This window comes from Trachypithecus francoisi, unplaced genomic scaffold, assembly GCF_009764315.1.
Source record: "Trachypithecus francoisi isolate TF-2019V2 unplaced genomic scaffold, Tfra_2.0 Lachesis_group16, whole genome shotgun sequence".
NCBI classification, from domain to species: domain Eukaryota; kingdom Metazoa; phylum Chordata; class Mammalia; order Primates; family Cercopithecidae; genus Trachypithecus; species Trachypithecus francoisi.
Genome location: NW_022681461.1, coordinates 34,690,628 through 34,712,355, shown reverse-complemented (window position 1 = coordinate 34,712,355; position 21,728 = coordinate 34,690,628). Strand labels below are relative to the sequence as shown.

At 35.2% G+C, this 21,728-nt stretch overlaps 1 protein-coding gene across 3 annotated transcripts in view; it reads right to left on the bottom strand.

The window, feature by feature from the left end:
- Positions 1-2,131: 2,131 nt before the first annotated feature.
- The window catches only part of JAK2 (Janus kinase 2), a 163,891-nt gene continuing 144,294 nt past the window's right edge, over positions 2,132-21,728 (bottom strand). For all 3 annotated transcript variants that reach the window (XM_033237251.1, XM_033237253.1, XM_033237252.1), the window contains 3 exons: positions 15,640-15,757; positions 3,746-3,859; positions 2,132-3,504 (listed from right to left, as the gene is read on the bottom strand). In XM_033237251.1, coding sequence (XP_033093142.1) covers positions 3,397-3,504; positions 3,746-3,859; positions 15,640-15,757 — 340 coding nt within the window. In that variant the 3' untranslated portion in view covers positions 2,132-3,396. The remainder of the gene's footprint in view (positions 3,505-3,745; positions 3,860-15,639; positions 15,758-21,728) is intronic.

Sequence of the window (21,728 nt, the reverse complement as noted above, 5' to 3'; positions counted from 1 at the left end):
AACAGAGACTCTTAGAGCTCTTTTAAAGGTCTCATTTTAAAAATCTGTTACAGTTATATTCAAAATAAAATGTTAAGCAATTTGCTATGTAAATAAAGGCCTTATAATAGATAATGACCATTAACAACTTTTAAAACCATATTAGTAAGACCGGTGTTTCAGTTGGAGGTAAAGCTTTTCCTTAAAAATGTGAAAGACTATAAAAAAGAATGAAACGTATTGAGAGCCTGCACCAACTAAGCAATGCCATCTGGCATAAACACAATTGGAATTAATTTTTTAACCTAAGAAGAATTTTATTTATATTATAATAAAAGGTAAGGTTATAAAAGTAAATAAATATTTTAATATTTAGGCATACAATGTGCATTTTACTAAGAATCTGATTAATGTAAAAAGTTAAAGGCTATATGACATACATACATGAATTTGACTAATGTAGTTTTTCCGTTCTCTTGGTGTCATTTTGAAATCTAATATCACTGTCAGAATTATGAAACATTTAGCAGCTAGTTATCTTGATATTAAATCCAACCAGCTAAAATCTGAGAATAAACACACAGTATTTCTGCTATTCATACTTTAATTGTTTTTTTTCTTAAATCAAGCTTATCTCATAAAACCTAGTCTTTTGTTTGGATAATCCTGCTTACTTACTGTTATTTATTCTAATATACAGCAAACTGATTCATAGTAAATTATTCCCCAAAATTAGAGAAACTTTCATTAGAAATATTAAGAGAAACTTTCATGAGAAATAATTTGAATACAAGAATTAGGGTGGGATACAACAGTGTTCATTAAAGACAATACAGTGGTTGATAGTTGTAGGAAGCATTTCTTAAAAACTGGAAGGTAAACTATCATAACATCCCTAAACCAATGTGTGTGGCCCATTTCCTTGACTAGGTAAAAATGCAAAAGAAAATCACTTCTGAATATTTACTACATCTGAATATTATACTTCTGAAATATCACTATTTCAATTTAGGGGGAACATGCTAAAGAAATTAACATAGTCTCAATAAATTGAGCACATAATGCCACTCCCACCATAGAGGCTGGCTCTACAGATACAGAACTGTAGGTATTTTCTAACTATTTTCTAGCTGTTTAAATAAAATTCAAATACTAGAAGTTATAGTTGTAATAAAAATTACACTTAACTGTAAAGTAGTAGTCTTAGGTTAAAAGAATGCTCTTCTACAGCAAATTATAGTGTTACTGGCAGCATGTATAAATAGCATGAAAAAGTGACTATTTTCCAAGCAAGTACCCATGGAAAAAGAAAATCATTTATATGAAGATTGTATAACTTAATATACTGTAAAGTTACAGAATTACATAATTCTAAGAATACCTTCACCCTTGTTTCTGAAGAATATTAATGTGAAAAAATATTTTGGCATTAACTGCTATGATAATTACTTACCTGTTTCTTGTACAAAACCAACTTAATAGCTACAGGGTTAGCTTATTTTTATGTGTAGTCAGAATCAAAATGGAAAACTTTATGAAGCCTCAATGAAAAGAAGTCTCTTGGAAACTTGGAATTTTATAATAAGGTAGTCATCCCATTCTAAAAACAAGAATGTACATGTGGGATTCTTTATATAAACTAAAAGATGAAGCACTTTTAAAAAACTTTAAGAAAAGTTAGTTCACATCTTGTTTAAAAAAACAGAATATTAGAGACCCTTGAGAAGAACCTACTTTTAAGTATGTACTTAAGTTTTAGTATGAAAATCTGAAATCAAGCATATTGTATGATAGGCTATTTTTCACTTGAAAGGTAGTAAAATGGAAAATCTCTTAACTGTGTTGCATATACAAATCCTTCAGGAGTCTTTACAAATTAAATAAAAATTAAACTTTCAAAAAAATCTAAAATCTTTTTTAAAACCTAATTCACTGTCATTTTAGATTATTTCTGCATCCAGAACTACTAAAATGCTTTAAGTATAATGAATGTAAAAAACATTTCTTCCTTTTCCTTCCCTTTAACCCAAAATGAGAAGTCTTAAGTACAAGTTTTAAAAAAGTAGAACATACCACTAAAAATAAAGAAACTATTTTCTTTTTAATCGAAATAGCAACTATTTTAAGTTTTGCATAAATAACCCACACACACACGAAAAACCCACCATATTTTATTTTAGGTATGGTGTCTCAAGTGGACTAGCAATATAACAAATGACAACAACGAACAACCCCGTATACTTAATTGGAAAGATGTATGCTCTCATTTTTCTTAAAGATACACATTATGAATTTTCTACTGGCATTCTGGAATAAAATTAACAAGCATACTTTTTCACTTACCTCATTTTCCCTCTAAAAAGGAAATAAATTTTTTCTATGACTGCAACGCAAAGTTCTGAAACCCCTCAAATATACAATCTTTAGGAAAAAATTCTTAACCTGCTACACTTCTTAATGAGCTATCCATTTTACAAACAATCTGTTTTATGGCTTATGCTTAAATTTAATTCATGAGCATAGATCCCAGAGATTGAAGAATCTTATTGGCAGTCAGCAGCTCAAAGGATGACAGTGTTCTTCGCATTCTTAATCTCGACATTTTAAAAGAAAACTGTTCACAGTAGTCTTAGAAAAATTTGGAGATAGTTCCATTTAAAAAACACATTCACCACAAATAGATACAAGGGAAACCATAAGAAAATAGATTATATCTTTGTAAGCTTGTTTCATTTCAAAATGTATTCTTTAGGGTCAGGGAAATTTCCTATACAAATAAAACTAGACATTTGTTCCCTTTACTTGAAAAATATTTACAGTACACAAGCTAAAAGTATACACCTGCTTATAATGCTGGCCAGTGATATAAATGAACAAGGACACAAAGGTACTTATTCAATTATCTGAACATCTAATTTGTTTGTATAGTGAAGTAATTATAGATAAACTATGGAAAAATTAGAAAACAGTATTAATGAACACCAGCCCTCATGTGTGTAAAACATCACACAAGATGCCAAGGTATTATACATCCACTGTGGTAAAAACTATACATACATATTCCATGCACCTTTAACATCACAAAATTTACATAATAATTTTTTCACGTCTCAAAAAGCTGAGTTGAAAAAGTCTTTTTTTTTCTTTTGCCAGACATGAGTGATGTTAACTGACAATGTTTAAGAAACTTCTTACAAAACTCCTTGCTAAAGAATTCTCATTAATGTCTTTTACTGGTGACCTCATGAAGAAAAACTTACTAAACTTTGAAAGTTTTGAGCAGATATTTTCACATCTTTGCTGGCTAGCATCATGATTTCTATAATAATGATATATGTAGTAATAGTCCACAGCAATATGAAACAGAAAACTTTGTTCTATAAATATACTTTGTTCTCAGAATGAAGATCATTTCTTTCATCCAGCCATGTTATCCCTTATTTGATCCACTCGAAGAGCTAAATCTCTAAAGGAGGGGCGCAGATTTACATTATTGTTCCAGCATTCTGTCATGATCATATAAATCTGTAAAGGAGAAAATAAACCAAAATTACAAGGAACACTAAGGACCATCTTTTAATTGGTGGAAGACATTAATTTTCAATATAGGGTACATGTCATAACTATGCCTTGTTCCACAGTCATCTGATTATGCTGTTTATCTGGAAGCTCTGCAAATTAAATTTCAGAAAGTGAACTGAGGTCCTTGAGTAAAAAGTAAAATAAAATGAATGATTACCATGGATTAAAAAAAAAAAAATGTTACCTCATCTGGGCATCCATCTGGTCTTGGTAATCTTCCATTATTCTTCAAAAGTTCTATCAAATGGAACACGATCATCTGTCCTTGTTTATCATTGCCAATCATACGCATAAATTCCTAAAAAAAAACCCATTTTCAATATTTTTTGTACATTTGTAGCAAAATTCTTTCTCAATTTCCTCCAGTCAATGGGAAAAATTTAGTATATGTGTGCGTTTTCAAACCTTTTCAAAAGAGGCTACTTTTAGGATAAAAAATATAAGGCTGTTAAATATGGAACTTCTATAATTTCCATTTCTATAGCTGTAATAAACAACACAAATCCACTGAGAAGGGCTCAAAACACATGAACTAAAAACATATTTCCTTTGAGTTTTTTGTTATTAAACTCACATTTTTATATTACATTTCAATTGAAATAAAAAGTTGAATATAATATACTGAATGGGCAAAAACTGGAAAAATTCCCTTTGAAAACTGGCACAAGACAGGGATGCCCTCGCTCACCACTCCTATTCAACATAGTGTTGGAAGTTCTGGCTAGGGCAATCAGGCAAGAGAAAGAAATCAAGGTATCCAGTTAGGAAAAGAAGAAGTCAAATTGTCCCTGTTTGCAGATGACATGATTGTATATTTAGAAAACCCCATTGTCTCAGCCCAAAATCTCCTTAAGCTGATAAGCAACTTCAGCAAAGTCTCAGGATACAAAATTAATGTGCAAAAATCACAAGCATTCTTATACACCAGTAACAGACAAGCAGAGAGCCAAATCAGGAATGAACTTCCATTCACAATTGCTTCAAAGAGAATAAAATACCTAGGAATCCAGCTTACAAGGGATGTAAAGGACCTCTTCAAGGAGAACTACAAACCACTGCTCAGTGAAATCAAAGAGGACACAAACAAATGGAAGAACATACCATGCTCATGGATAGGAAGAATCAATATCGTGAAAATGGCCATACTGCCCAAGGTGATTTATAGATTCAATGCCATCCCCATCAAGCTACCAATGACTTTCTTCACAGAATTGGAAAAAACGGCTTTAAAGTTCATATGGAACCAAAAAAGAGCCCGCATTGCCAAGACAATCCTAAGTCAAAAGGACAAAGCTGGAGGCATCACGCTACCTGACTTCAAACTATACTACAAGGCTACAGTAACCAAAACAGCATGGTACTGGTACCACAACAGAGATATAGACCAATGGAACAGAACAGAGTCCTCAGAAATAATACCACACATCTACAGCCATCTGATCTTTGACAAACCTGAGAGAAACAAGAAATGGGGAAAGGATTCCCTATTTAATAAATGGTGCTGGGAAAATTGGCTAGCCATAAGTAGAAAGCTGAAACTGGATCCTTTCCTTACCCCTTATACGAAGATTAATTCAAGATGGATTAGAGACTTAAATGTTAGACCTAATACCATAAAAACCCTAGAAGAAAATCTAGGTAGTACCATTCAGGACATAGGCATGGGCAAGGACTTCATGTCTAAAACACCAAAAGCAACGGCAGCAAAAGCCAAAATTGACAAATGGGATCTAATTAAACTAAAGAGCTTTTGCACAGCAAAAGAAACTACCATCAGAGTGAACAGGCAACCTACAGAATGGGGGAAAATTTTTGCAACCTACTCATCTGACAAAGGGCTAATATCCAGAATCTACAAAGAACTCAAACAAATATATAAGAAAAAAACAACCCCATCAAAAAGTGGGCAAAGATATGAACAGACATTTCTCAAAAGAAGACATTCATACAGCCAACAGACACATGAAAAAATGCTCATCATCACTCGCCATCAGAGAAATGCAAATCAAAACCACAATGAGATACCATCTCACACCAGTTAGAATGGCAATCATTAAGAAGTCAGGAAACAACAGGTGTTGGAGAGGATGTGGAGAAATAGGAACACTTTTACACTGTTGGTGGGATTGTAAACTAGTTCAACCATTATGGAAAACAGTATGGCGATTCCTCAAGGATCTAGAACTAGATGTACCATATGACCCAGCCATCCCACTACTGGGTATATACCCAAAGGATTATAAATTACTCTACTACAAAGACACATGCACACGTATGTTTATTGCGGCACTATTCACAATAGCAAAGACTTGGAATCAACCCAAATGTCCATCTGTGACAGACTGGATTAAGAAAATGTGGCACATATACACCATGGAATACTATGCAGCCATCAAAAAGGATGAGTTTGCGTCCTTTGTAGGGACATGGATGCAGCTAGAAACCATCATTCTTAGCAAACTATCACAAGAAGAGAAAACCAAACACCACATGTTCTCACTCATAGGTGGGAACTGAACAATGAGATCACTTGGACTGGGGAAGGGGAACATCACACACTGGGGCCTATCATGGGGAGGGGGGAGGAGGGAGGGATTGCATTGGGGAGTGTTATACATGATATAAATGATGAATTGATGGGTGCTGACGAGTTGATGGGTGCAGCACACCAACATGGCATAAGTATACATATGTAACAAACCTGCACGTTATGCACATGTACCCTAGAACTTAAAGTATAATAAAAAAAAAGTTGAATATAAAACAAATATAAGAAAAAATGAATAAATAAGTATAAATGCAACAGAGAAAACTTTCATACGTCAAAGTTTATAAAATTAAAATCTGAATTATAAGCTAGGAAAGGCCGGGCACAGTGGCTCAAGCCTGCAATCCCAGCACTTTGGGAGGCCGAGACGGGTGGATCACGAGGTCAGGAGATCAAGACCATCCTGGCTAACACGGTGAAACCCCATCTCTACTAAAAAATACAAAAAACTAGCCGGGCGAGGTGGCAGGCGCCTGTAGTCCCAGCTACTCGGGAGGCTGAGGCAGGAGAATGGCGTAAACCTGGGAGGCAGAGCTTGCAGTGAGCCGAGATCTGGCCACTGCACTCCAGCTTGGGCGACAGAGCAAGACTCCGTCTCAAAAAAAAAAAAAATACTTAAACATCATTTACTTATTTTCAATATAGAGAGCTCTTATAAATTGGTAAAAAAAAAAAAAAAAACCAAAAAAAAACCACAACAAAAAAACCAATATAAAGATAGGCAAATCACAGAAGAGATAATTCACATATATACATACTCGCCTTAAACACCCAACAAATATTTAGTCAATCACATTAATAAAAGAAATGGAAATTAAAATATATATAACTTCTCCCCTATCAACTTGGCAAAAGTACATAAAAATATAATGACCAATACTGGCAAATGATGAAATGTACATCCCTATAAAAATTGCTGCTGAGATATAATCTGGCACAGCTTTTCTGGAAAGCATTTTGGAATTAAAACCTTTAAAATAGTTCATAACTTTTACTTTTATTCTAAGATACTTATCAGAGATAAATATAAATATGCATGAGGATGTTCACTATGTTCACTAAAATGTTACTTAAAAGACTGAAGAATGGAAAATGATTGTTCAGACATATATAGCCTTATGATGGAATGCTACTCAACAATTAGAAAACATATCTGCAGTATATTTTTCTAATATAGTAAATTACCCATGCTGTAATACTTCATGAAACAGCAGGAGAGCAAACTGCACAGTATGACCTTAATTTTATAAAATAATATATATTTATATATAAAAGTGAACTTTTATAAAAGTTATAAAAGTTTGATATACTTTTTTGTATATACTTTTATACACAAAATAAAAAGAAGCCTGAAAGATAACATACCACAATATTAAGGTGGTCTTCTCTGAGTAATTGCATTAGAGATGATTTTTATTTTTTCATACTTTTCCATATTAAAAAAATTCTACAATGACCAAGAGAAAAATTACTTTGGAAGGTTTATTTTAACTTAAGCAATAATTCCTACAATGAATGAGCTAACTGGATTTAATAAAAATAATATTAAGAGACTATACTAACGAGTTTCCCAATAACCCCTTTTTAAAAAATTCAAGCTACTTTATGAATAAGTTTGGGGTTATTTTGTTGGATATTGCCTTAAAAATAAGCAGTAAGAGCTCTAAAATAAGTCCTAGGCTTACTATTCTTCGGATAAATCCTTTCTCATGTTAAAAAACTTCAATGTGGCTGTCTAGGAAACCACAGCGTCGGTGGGCAGGGGCTGGCAGCCAGAGCTGGGCAGGGGGCAGAGGCAGGGGCTCCGCTGTCTCCAGGGCTGCCACGCAGAGCGCGGGCTTCATGGCGTGGACAAAGCCATGTTTCTAATGTGTTTCTAATGTGAAACACTGTTTGTTTCTAATGTGGCTGTAGTTGGCATTCTATCCCATATCAAGATACCTTTTGAGATGAAGAAACAGAGGCACAGAGGGATTAAGTAGCCTGCTCAAGATCACACAGCTAACTAAAAGTGAATTAGAAAAATAAAGAACAGGCATCAAATTTGAAGTGGCCACAAATTCTATTAAAGCAGAAGAAATAGTGTGAACCATAAAAGAGAACCAGTTTCCTCTCTACTCTGCAATTTAGAGGAAAAATTTTCATCCAAGGACAAATCAGAAGATGGCCGAATAGGAACAGCTCCAGCCTCCAGCTGCCAGCATGAGCGACACAGAAGACGGGTGATTTCTGCATTTTCCACTGAGGTGCAGACCAACACCTCACACCTCACACAGCGGGGTACACCCCTGAGACGAAGCTTCCAGAGCAAGAATCAGACACCAGCACTCACTGTTCGGCAGTATTCTATCTTCTGCAGCCTCCACTGCTGATACCCAGGCAAACAGGGTCTGGAGTGGACCTCAAGCAATCTCCAACAGACCTACGGCTGAGGGTCCTGACTGTTAGAAAGAAAACTAACAAACAGAAAGGACAGCCACACCAAAACCCCATCAGTACGTCACCAGCATCAGACCAAAGGCAGATAAAACCAAAAAGATGGGGAAAAAGCAGTACAGAAAAGCTGGAAATTCAAAAAATCAGAGCGCATCTCCCCCTCCAAAGGAACACAGCTCATCGCCGGCAATGGATCAAAGCTGGACGGAGAATGACTTCGACCAGTTGAGAGAAGGCTTCTGTGGATCAAATTTCACAGAGCTAAAGAAGGAACTACGTAACCAGTGCAAAGAAACTAAAAATCTTGAAAAAAGAATGGAAGAATGGATAACTAGAATAATCAATGCAGAGAAGGCCATAAACGAACTGACAGAGATAAAAACCATAGCACGAGAAATACGTGACAAATGCACAAGCTTCAGTAACTGATTCGATCAACTGGAAGAAAGAGTATCAATGATTGAAGATCAAATGAATGAAATGAAGCGAGAAGAGAAGTCTAGAGAAAAAAAAGGAAAAAGAAATGAACAAACCCTCCAAGAAATATGGGATTATGTGAAAAGACCAAATCTACATCTGATTGGTGTGCCTGAAAGTGATGGGAAAAATGGAACTAAGTTGGAAAACACTCTGCAGGATATCATCCAGGAGAACTTTCCCAACCTAGTAAGGCAGGCCAACATTCAAATTCAGGAAATACAAAGAACCCCACAAAGATATTCCTCGAGAAAAGCAACCCTAAGACACATAATTGTCAGATTCACCAAAGTTGAAATGAAGGAAAAAATGTTAAGGGCAGCCAGAGAGAAAGGTCAGGTTACACACAAAGGGAAGCCCATCAGACTAACAGCAGATCTCTCGGCAGAAACTCTACAAGCCAGAAGAGAGTGGGGGCCAATATTCAACATTCTTAAAGAAAAGAATTTTAAATTCAGAATTTCATATCCAGCCAAACTAAGTTTCATAAGTGAAGGAGAAATAAAATCCTTTACAGACAAGCAAATGCTTAGAGATTTTGTCACCACCAGGCCTGCCCTACAAGAGACCCTGAAGGAAGCACTAAACATGGAAAGGAACAACCGGTACCAGACATTGCAAAAACATGCCAAAATGTAAAGACCATCGATGCTAGGAAGAAACTGCATCAACTAATGAGCAAAATAACCAGCTAATATCACAATGACAGGATCAAGTTCACACATAACAATATTAACCTTAAACGTAAATGGACTAAATGGTCCAATTAAAAGACACAGACTGGCAAACTGGATAAAGAGTCAAGGCCCATCAGTTTGCTGTATTCAGGAGACCCATCTCACATGCAGAGACACACACAGGCTCAAAATGAAGGGATGCAGGAAGGTCTACCAAGCAAATGGAGAACAAAAAAAAGCAAGGGTTGCAATCCTAGTCTCTAATAAAACAGACTTTAAACCAACAAAGATCAAAAGAGACAAAGAAGGCCATTACATAATGGTAATCAATTCAACAAGAAGAGCTAATGATTCTAAATATATATGCGCCCAATACAGGAGCACCCAGATTCATAAAGCAACTCCTTAGAGACTTACAAAGAGAATTAGACTCCCATACAATAATAATGGAAGACTTCAACACCCCACTGTCAACATTAGACAGATCGAGACAGAAAGTAAACAAGGATATACAGGAATTGAACTCAACTCTGCACCAAGCAGACCAAATAGACATCTACAGAACTCTCCACCCCAAATCAACAGAATATATATTCTTCTCAGCACCACATCACACTTACTCTAAAATTGACGACATAGTTGGAAGTAAGGCACTCCTCAGCAAATGTAAATGAACACAAATTATAACAAACTTTCTCTCAAACCATAGTGCAATCAAACAAGAACTCGGGACTAAGAAACTCAATCAAAACCGCTCAACTACATGGAAACTGAACAACCTGCTCCTGAATGACTACTGGGTACATAACAAAATGAAGGCAAAAATAAAGATGTTCTTTGACACCCATGAGAACAAAGATACAACATACCAGAATCTCTGGGACACATTTAAAGCAGTGTATAGAGGGAAATTTATAGCACTAAATGCCCACAAGAGAAAGCTGGAAAGGTCTGAAATTGACACCCTAACATCACAATTAAAAGAACTAGAGAAGCAAGAGCAAACACATTCAAAAGCTAGCAGAAGGCAAGAAATAACTAAGATCAGAGCAGAACTGAAGGAGATAGAGACACAAAAAACCATCCAAAAAATCAATGATTCCAGGAGTTGGTTTTTTGAAAAGGTCAACAAAATGGATAGACTGCTAGCGAGACTAATAAGGAAGAAAAGAGAAGAATCAAATAAATGCAATAAAAAATGATAAAGGGGAAAGCACCATGGACCCCACAGAAATACAAACTACCATCAATCAGAGACTACTATAAACACCTCTACACAAATAAACTAGAAAACCTAGAAGAAATGGATTAATTCCTGGACACTTACACTCTCCCAAGACTAAACCAGGAAGAAGTCGAATCCCTGAATAGACCAATAGCAGGCTCTGAAATTGAGGCAATAATTAATAGCCTACCAACCAAAAAAAGTCCAGGACCAGACGGATTCACAGCCAAATTCTACCGGAGGTAGAAGGAGGAGCTGGTACTAGTTTCCTTCTGAAACTATTCCGATCAATAGAAAAAGAGGGAATCCTCCCTAACTCATTTTACGAGGCCAACATCAAACTGATACCAAAGACTGGCAGAGATACAACAAAAAAGGAGAATTTTAGACCAATATCCCTGATGAACATCGATGCAAAAATCCTCAATAAAATACTGGCAAACCGGATTCAGCAGCACATCAAAAAGCTTATCCACTATGATCAAGTGGGCTTCATCCCTGGGATGCAAGGCTGGTTCACTACACGCAAATCAATAAACGTAATCCAGCATATAAACGGAACCAAAGACAAAAACCACATGATTATCTCAATAGATGCAGAAAAGGCCTTTGAAAAAATTCAACAGCCTTGCATGCTAAAAACTCTCAATAAATTTGGTATTGATGGAACGTATCTCAAAATAATAAGAGCTATTTATGACAGACCCACAGCCAATATCATACTGAATGGGCAAAAATTGGAAGCATTCCCTTTGAAAACTGGCACAAGATAGGGATGCCCTCTCTCACCACTCCTATTCAACACAGTGTTGGAAGTTCTGACTAGGGCAATCAGGCAAGAGAAAGAAACAAAGGGTATTCAGTTAGGAAAAGAAGACGTCAAATTGTCCCTGTTTGCAGATGACATGATTGTATATTTAGAAAACCCCATTGTCTCAGCCCCAAATCTCCTTAAGCTGATAAGTAACTTCAGCAAAGTCTTAGGATACAAAATCAATGTGCAAAAATCACAAGCATTCTTATACACCAGTAACAGACAAACAGAGAGCCAAATCCTGAATGACCTACCAATCACAATAGCTTCAAAGAGAATAAAATACCTAGGAATCGAACTTACAAGGGATGTAAAGGACCTCTTCAAGAACTACAAACCACTGCTCAGTGAAATCAAAGAGGACACAAACAAATGGAAGAACATACCATGCTCATGGATAGGAAGAATCAATATCGTGAAAATGGCCATACTGCCCAAGGTAATTTATAGATTCAATGCCATCCCCATTAAGCTACCAATGACTTTCTTCACAGAATTGGAAAAAACTGCTTTAAAGTTCATATAGAACCAAAAAAGATCCAGCATTGCCAAGACAATCCTAAGCCAAAAGAACAAAGCTGGAGGCATCACGCTGACTTCAAACTATACTACAAGGCTACAGTAACCAAAACAGCATGGTACTGGTACCAAAACAGAGATGTAGTCCAATGGAACAGAACAGAGCCCTGAGAAATGATACCACACATTTGCAGCCATCTAATCTTTAACAAATCTGACAAAAACAAGAAATGGGGAAAGGATTTCCTATTTAATAAACGGTGCTGAGAAAATTGGCTAGCCATAAGCAGAAAGCTGAAACTAGATCCTTTCCTTACTCCTTATATGAAAATTAATTCAAGATGGATTAGAGACTTAAATGTTAGACCTAAAACCATAAAAACCCTAGAAGAAAACCTAGGTAATATCATTCAGGACATAGGCATGAGGAAGGACTTCATGTCTAAAACACCAAAAGCAACAGCAACAAAAGCCAAAATTGACAAATGGGATCTAATTAAACTAAAGAGCTTCTGCACAGCAAAAGAAACTACCATCAGAGTGAACAGGCAACCTACAGAATGGGAGAAAATTTTTGCAGTCTACTCATCTGACAAAGGGCTAATATCCAGAACCTACAAAGAACTCAAACAAATTTACAAGAAAAAAACAAACAACCCCATCAAAAAGTGGCCAAAGGATATGAACAGACATTTCTCAAAAGAAGACATGTATACAGCCAATAGGTACATGAAAAAATGCTCGTCATCACTGGCCATCAGAGAAATGCAAATCAAAACCACAATGAGATACCATCTCACACCAGTTAGAATGGCAATCATTAAAAAGTCAGGAAACAACAGGTGCTGGAGAGGATGTGGAGAAATAGGAACACTTTTACACTGTTGGTGGGATTGTAAACTGGTTCAACCATTGTGGAAAACAGTATGGCGATTCTTCAAGGATCTAGAACTAGAAATACCATATGACCTAGCCATCTCATTACTGGGTATATACCCAAAGGATTATAAATCATGCTTCTATAAAGACACATGCACACGTATGTTTATTGCAGCACTATTCACAATAGCAAAGACTTGGAATCAACCGAAATGTCCATCAGTGACAGACTGGATTAAGAAATTGTGGCACATATACACCATGGAATGCTATGCAGCCATAAAAAAGGATGAGTTCATGTCCTTTGTAGGGACATGGATGCAGCTGGAAATCATCATTCTCAGCAAACTCTCACAAGAACAGAAAAGCAAACGCCGCATGTTCTCACTCATAGGTGGGAACTGAACAATGAGATCACTTGGACTCTGGAAGGGGAACATCACACACGGGGGCCTATTATGGGGAGGGGGGAGGGATGGCACTGGGAGTTATACCTGATGTATATGACAAGTTGATAGGAGCTGACGAGTTGATGGGTGCAGCACACCAACATGGCACAAGTATACATATGTAACAAACCTGCACATTGTGCACATGTACCCTAGAACTTAAAGTATAATAAAAATAAATAAATAAATAAATAACGTGAATAAAAGTTTTAGGCTGAGCACGGTGACTCACGCCTGTAATCCCAGCACTTTGGGAGGCCAAGACGGGCGGATCAAGAGGTCAGGAGTTCAAGACCAGCCTGGCCAACGTGGTGAAACTCTATCTCTACAAAAATACAAAAAAATAAAAAATAAAAAAATAAAAACTACAATGTATGTTCTTGTCGATTTTGTCAAAGATCAGTTGGCTATAAATATGTGACTTTATTTCTGGGTTCTCTATTATGTTCGTTGGTTTATGTGTTTGTTTTTCATATGAGTACCATGCTGCTTTGGTTACTGTAGCCTTGTAATATAATTTGAAGTCAAGTAATGTGATGCTTCCAGCTTTGTTCTTTTTGCTTAGAATCGATTTTGCTATTAGGGCTCTTTTTGGTTCCATGTGAATTTTAGGATTGTTTTTTCTAATTTTGTGGAAAAATGATATTGGCATTTTGATAGGAACTGCATTGAATCTGCAGATTGCTTTGGGCAGTATGGGAAAGGACACCCTTTTCAATAAATGGTGCTGGTAAATTGGATTGCCATATGCAGAAGAATTAAACTGGACCCATATTTATCACCATATAGAAAAATTAACTCAAGATCGATTATAGACTTAAATGTAAGATCTGAAACTATAAAAATACTAGAAAAAAAAACCTAGGGAAAACTTTTATTGGAAATGGGTGTAAACAAAGAATTCCAAAGACCTCAAAAGCATAGGCAACAAAACCAAAAATAGACAAATGAGACTTTATCAAACTAAAAAATTTCAGCATAGCAAAATAATCAACAGAATGAACAGAAAACCTGCAGAATAGGAGAAAATATTTGCAAATTTTGTATCTGACAAGGAACTACCATTCAGAATTTATAAGGAACTCAAGGAATTCAACCAAAACCCCCTAATCATCATGTTAAAAACTGGACATAGGAGATCAGTAGACATTTTTCAAAAGAAGACACCCAAAAGGACAAGAGGCATATGAAAAAATGCTAATCACTAATCACCAGAGAAATGCAAATTAAAATTACAATGAGATATGCCTTATTCCAGTCAGAATGACAAAAAAAAAAGAGAGAAAAAAGTTACCACAGTGAGATATGTCTTACTCCAGTCAGAATGGGAAGAAAAAAAAAAAAGAGAGAGAGAGAAAATAACAGATGTTGGCAAGGGTGCGGAGAAAAGGGAACTCTTATACACTGTTGCTGGGAATGTACATTTGTATAACCTCTATGGAAAACATTATAAAGATTTCTCAGAGACCTAAAAATAGAACTACCATTCGATCCAGCATTTCCACTATGGGGTATCTACCTAAAGGAAAAGAAATCACTGTATCAAAAAGATACCGCCACCTGTATGTCTATTGCAGCATTCTTCACAAAAGCAAAGACGTGGAATCAACCTAAGTATCCATCCGTGGATGGCTGGATAAAGAAGATGTGGTATACATACCCAGTGGAATACTACTCAGCCGTAAAAACAAATGAAATTAATGTCTTTTGTAGCAACATGGATGGAGGTAATTATCTTAAGTGAAACAAATCAGCCATAGAAAGATAAATACCACATGTTCTCACTTATAAGTGGGAGCTATATAATGTATACACATGGACACAGAATGTGGAATGACAGACAATGGAGACTTGGAAGGGTAAGCCATTGGTGGGGTAGATGCTGAGAAATTATTTAAGGGTACAATGTATGTTATTAAGGTGGTGGATACCCTAAAAGCTCTGACTACACCACTATGCAATGTATGCATGTAGCAAAATTGTAATTGTACCCCATAATTTATAAAAATCAAACGAACAACAAAAAACTGAAAGTAAATAAAAAGCACACTGACCGCTGGTGGACTTTTACTCTTCTCAATGTATGTGAAAAGTTCATACAGAACCACTCCAAAGCTCCAAACATCTGAGGCCACAGAAAACTTGCTCTCTGTCAGTGATTCTGGAGCATACCTGTAATATATGAAGAACATTTAAAAGGCAGTTAACTTGATATGTGGACTCTTGATTTTACCTGCAAATCATTGTATAAATAAATTTTTTAAAAGTATAGAGAAAAGAGTTATCACAGCAGGCCCGAGGCTTCTATGATTAAAAGGGCCTTTTTTGCCTGGCACCTGTGAGCTTAGATTTCAGGAGGGATTCCACAATTCCCTGAATAAGAGTGGCTCACTATGCCTAGATTATTTGTGCAAATAATATGGTTTATACTAATATCTACTTTTCTTCTGGGAGTCTGTAAATTTAGTATGTGCCAGGCAGAGTGTGCCTAATTTTGCTTTGTGTTACTTCCCTATAAGGAATCATAACCATGAATATGGATATATGCTGAGTCCTGTGAGTCTTCCTAGCAAATCGTCAACCTGGGGGTGGTCTTGGGAACCTCTGACAGAGAAAGATAACTAAAATCCAAGGAAATTTATTTTTGTCTCTGTAGACAGCACCAAGGTTAACTGCAGAGTACCTTCTAAGAAGTGACAATAAGCTGCTCTTTGCAAGTTAAGCTTTAAATGAATCCATATAAGTATCCTGCAGAAAAAAAAATGGTTCCAAGGCAAGACTTAAAGCTGTAAAAGAAAGAACCTGTTAATCAGAAGAGCGGGTGACTATGAGGAGGAATACAGAAAGTGAAAAGTCACAGAAATGGTGCCATTGTTCACTCAAGCATTAACACTATCCAAGGGAAAGTTTTGGCCCAGTGGACTGGGAGCATCATGGTTCCATTGCTAAGTTTATCTTTATTATAGAGACAGCTACAGAGATGTGTTTTGGACCGATGAGATTAAAAATGTGAATTACATAGATTTAATCTCTCCTTCAAAATACCATTTAAGTTTCCTTATTTCCACAAATCCTTCCCTGCCTACTCCAGGTCTTCTTGCCCTCAGGCCATTGATTTCCTATAGTACTGGCAGTCCACACTACATAATTAAACACCCTAATGCTATATTCTTTTCATATTTAGTCTTTACAAATTTTACATATCTAGTTATGTTAGTATCAAATGTATGTTAGTTTTATCCCACAAGGGGAAAGTAATGTTCTTGAAGACAGCACTATTCCCTCACTCCTTGTAAAATATGCTTTTCCTCTGGTTTTCATATAGCACTCACTGTAATTTCCCGCACATTTCCACAGATTTTTTTTCACTTATGTAAGGGTAAATACAAATTTAAAAAGAAACAAAATTAATTCCCCCTGTTGAAAATAAGAAGAAAGACTCTTCCTTTTTTGTTCTTAGAGCATTCAGAAAACTTGTAAATTCTTTGTCTTTTTGAAATGTATGTAAATCTTTTAAAAATCTCTTGCTTCAAAGCCTCTTGCCAGCTTTATGACCCATGAATGTCTTTCTCAAGAACCTGTAACCATCTCTTGGGAATACAGTCATCAAGGAAGATAGCGCCCTTAATCCCAGTTTCTGTGGGAGCGTAGAAGCCTCACTTCAGCAGGAGCCTCCTTCCAAGCTGCAAAACTATCTCCTGTCATGAAGATATGAAAAGTGTTTTTTTACCTTTGTATAAAGCCAATTAGCAAAGTCACTCCAATTACCAAGTGAATTTAGAATAAACTACATATGCAACAAATAGTGCTGTCAAGTCTTACTTGAGGACTAGTTAATGTTTATCCTAAGAACTTCAATGAAAGGGGTTATATCAGGTTGGCTATATAAAAGGGTAAGATTTCCTTCTGTCTTTGCAGTCTCTTAGGGGACTACTTGTGATACACATCACATCCTGCTCTAATGCTTACTCAATCATAAAATTGTTTTCCTTCTCTTCTATCTTTGTGGAAAAGTTTTCTGGGTTGGGAGATTTTGTTTTCAATTATACTTTTCCAACACTACTAATTCTTTTCTGCCTCTTCTAAATTGAAGGTTTCCCAGGTCTCATCATCAGATTTATTCCTCTCTTGGTTAAAAGCTTTCCCTTAGATAGTATCATCCACCTATATACTAAAGTCTCCCAAATTTATAACCATATCTTTGAATTTTCTTTAGTGCTCCAGACTTTTAGAACATTTCCACATTAAAGATCTATAGGCAAACAGAATTCCAATCTCTTTCCAAAACTTGCTGATTACTTTATGTTTCTTATGCAGTAAATAGCATCACAATCTATTTAACTGCTCAGGCTGAAAATCTAAATTATTTTTGACTCATCTTTCACTCCAGTGTCTAATGACCCACCAAGTTCCTTTAGAGTATAGCTTAGAAATATCTCAAATCAGTCTCCTAACCCATTGTTATAGTTTAGGTCACATCCTTATCTCATGAATAGTACAGAGGTCATCGAACAAGGTGAAGAATAATGTACAAAGATCATCCGATGGGTACTTCTGTAGTAAAAAGAGTATAAGGATCCTCTAGGAGTCCAAAATCCTGTTTCACCAATTTTTTAAAACATTTAAGCAGAGGCACTGTTTTCCCCTAGTTATTAGCATCAACCCCTAGGACATGCCATAACATTGCTAGCTTAAAACAAAAGAGCATTTTTGAACAAGAAAAACAATATAGATAACAAAGTTTCTTTTAAATGAAATTGAGTTTTTAAAAAAATGATATGATGGGGCAAATCCTGTGAATAAAAATTATGTGAGTTCTTTCAGACTTCAGATTTAGTGTTTGCTATGTGTCTCCTCCAAAATTCGGGTGTTGTCAATGCGATGGTATTAACAGGTGGGGCCTTTAAGAGATGATTAGGCCATGAGGGCTTCTCCCCATGAATAGGATGAAGGCCCTTATGAGAGGCTTCATGCAGCATTTGGCCCCTCTTGCCCTTCCACTTTTGTCCATGTGAGGACGTGGCGTTCCTCCTCCCTGAAGGATGCAGCAGCAAAGGTCAATCTTGGAAAGCAGAGAGCAGCTCTCACCAGACGCCTGAACCTGCCAGCACCTTTTTCATGGACTCCTAACCTCTAGAAGTGTGAGAAATAAATTTCTGTTCTTTATAAATTATCCATTGTCAGGTATTGTTATAGCAGCATAAAAGGACTAAGACAGTGTTTATTATTCAATAAGTTAGCTAAAACCTATCAACTCATATTCCAAAATATTTACACAAAATTTAATGAACTTCATTGCACTATATAAAATATTTATTCTACTTGCAAATATAAAAATAAAACTATATGCTAATTGCCTGATTTGATTTTAGCAGTATATATTGTTTTCATTAAATACATAGGAAAATTTTGATCATGATGAAAAATAAGTTATTTCTGATTTTCATATAAGTTGTTTCTAATTATTCCCCAAAGTCATACATCAGTATTCACTTCATACCTTCCCCTAACACATTTACTGAAGGAATAACCATGTCTTTTACCACATACCCTACTTCATAAGTTATAATCTTAGTCATATTTTACTCTGTATTATTTATTGCAAATTAATGAGAAATTATCTTTTCATAATATGAAATTAATTTTGCCAGATATGTATCATCTTAAGCTTATCCTGACTGCCCTCATGATTTTTTCACATGTATAGGCAGAGATACAGGTCCCAAAGCTTATATCATTTCAAGTCTTTTTTTTTTAGGCTTTCATTATGACAAATAATACAAAATTATACATGAAAGTACATAATTTTCTATATAAAATTAGAAAGGAAGCTTGGAAGGAAGGAGCTCTGGATATGCTTCATTGGGTTCATAATAAACATACCTCCATGCATTTGTTCTGTCATTTGTTTCTCAGGTTTTAAATCACATATTATTAATATATTCAGTGACTTGAAAAATGCAGTCCGAGTTTTCCTGTCAGAAATTGTCATTTATTTGATGCCTGGCATCACCAAATGGGTTGTATGAAGGACATTCTTCACAAAATCTACTCAAACTTTGAGGTAGCTCAGAGGTTTGCTATGTTTAAATCATATATTTAAAACATGATCAAATGTTAATAATAATGTATTACATGATATAAATGATGAGTTGATGGGTGCTGACGAGTTGATGGGTGCAGCACACCAACATGGCACAAGTATACATATGTAACAAACCTGCACGTTATGCACATGTACCCTAGAACTTGAAGTATAATAAAAATAAAAATAAAGAGTTAAAAAAAGTATTAATAATATTCTATTTTTCCAAACTTTTCTGAATGTATTAGTTTAAACAAGGTACCTCCATGTGAAAGCGTAACATATAGCTGGAATTAATTTTAAAAACTTTTTGGTACACTTTTCAGAAATTGAGAAAACAGATGAACCTGATGACTGGTTAGTAAACTCATTTTTGAAAGTCAAGTGGTTTTAATTCTCTGCTTTTAATAAAATTGAAAAATAATAGATCTGATTGAATGAAACTGCCAGATAACAGATAATTTTAATGGTATATTACTGTACTTTTTTCCTACATATCTCAGAAGGAATCATAGAAATGAATGATACTGTTATAACAAAACTCCTTCCATTCACGTCCACTCATTTACACAAACAAGTTTTCTCAGTGTTGACATCTGTAAAGTGCAAAATGAATACAGAATTTATGCTTAACCTTATCCCATTATAGAAATAAATAATATTCACCCAAGGATAAACAATCCAATTGGAGGGGAGGGATTGCTCCATTCACCAATAAAATTTTTAAAGCAATTGTCCAAATTTGTTATTTACATTGCTTTGGAAAACTGTATCCTAGTAACTTCAATGATAACCCAGAAGAAAAATGTGAATAGTTACAAGTTTGTTGGTCACAGGAAAATTTTTAATTAATTTCAACTTATATACCTATTTTGGTTACAAAGAAAATAGGTGATGATAAGATTATCCAAATACAAAATGTAACACATTATGCAAAATTTGGAATGAGAAGGGAAATGGAAATACAATTTTAAAGAGAAAAAGGAATGATACAAAGTTTGTAAAAAAAAAAAAAAAAAAAAAAAGAAAAAAGTCTGTTCATATATATTTTTAAGTTGGTGATAAGTGGGTATCAAATTGCTGCACTATTTATTTTGAGATGGAGTCTTGCTCTATCGCCCAGGCTGGAGTGCAGTGGCGAGGTCTCGGCTCACTGCAAGCACCATTTAGATTCAGTTGGACACATTTAAAAGATTGACATAGCTGCCATTTAAATGTCATATTTAAAATACATTATAACTACTTAAACTTACAAAAAAATTAGCTATCAATTTAAAAATGTATGAGGATGTGGTTTTTCAAAATTCTTTTAGTGAGTATATATACTTAAAAGGTTTGAAAACCAATGACCTAGATCCTTGTAAAATCTGTCTAATTAGCTATTTCTCTACTATTAGCCTCTCCTTAATACAATGTCCCCTCTATGTCAGGAGTTCTCAAAGCTTTTGATCTCAGGCTTCCCTGTACACTCTTAAAAATTACTGAGGTTGCCAAAAAACTTTTGTTTCTGTGAGTTATATCTACCAGTATTTACCATATTAAATATTAAAGCTAATAAAATATAAGTGTTTATTAATTTATCTAAAAACCATTACCTGTTAACATAAGTAATATATTTTATGAAAAATACATTACTTATGAAAAATAACTATTTCCAAAATAAACTTTGATAAGAGTCACATTGTTTTATATTTTTGCAAGTTTCTTTAATGTTTGGTTAAATAGAAAACATATCTTGTTGCCCCTGGAAGACTATGCTTATGAAAAAATGAGTGAAAAGAGCAAATAACATCCATTATTATGAAAATACTTTTTACTTCACAGACATCCTAAAAGGGAGTCCCAGAGGTCCCCACACTTTCAGAACTGCTGTTCTATAATAAAAGTAGAGCTATCTTTCTAAAATGTGAATCTCACCATGTTATTCCCCTGGATAAAGCCTCTAATTTCCCACCTTATACACTGTCTACTAAAGAACGTGTGAACTCATTAACATGGTGTACTGGGTTTGTGGTAGTCCATGTACACTGCTATAACAGAGTACCTGACAATGGATAA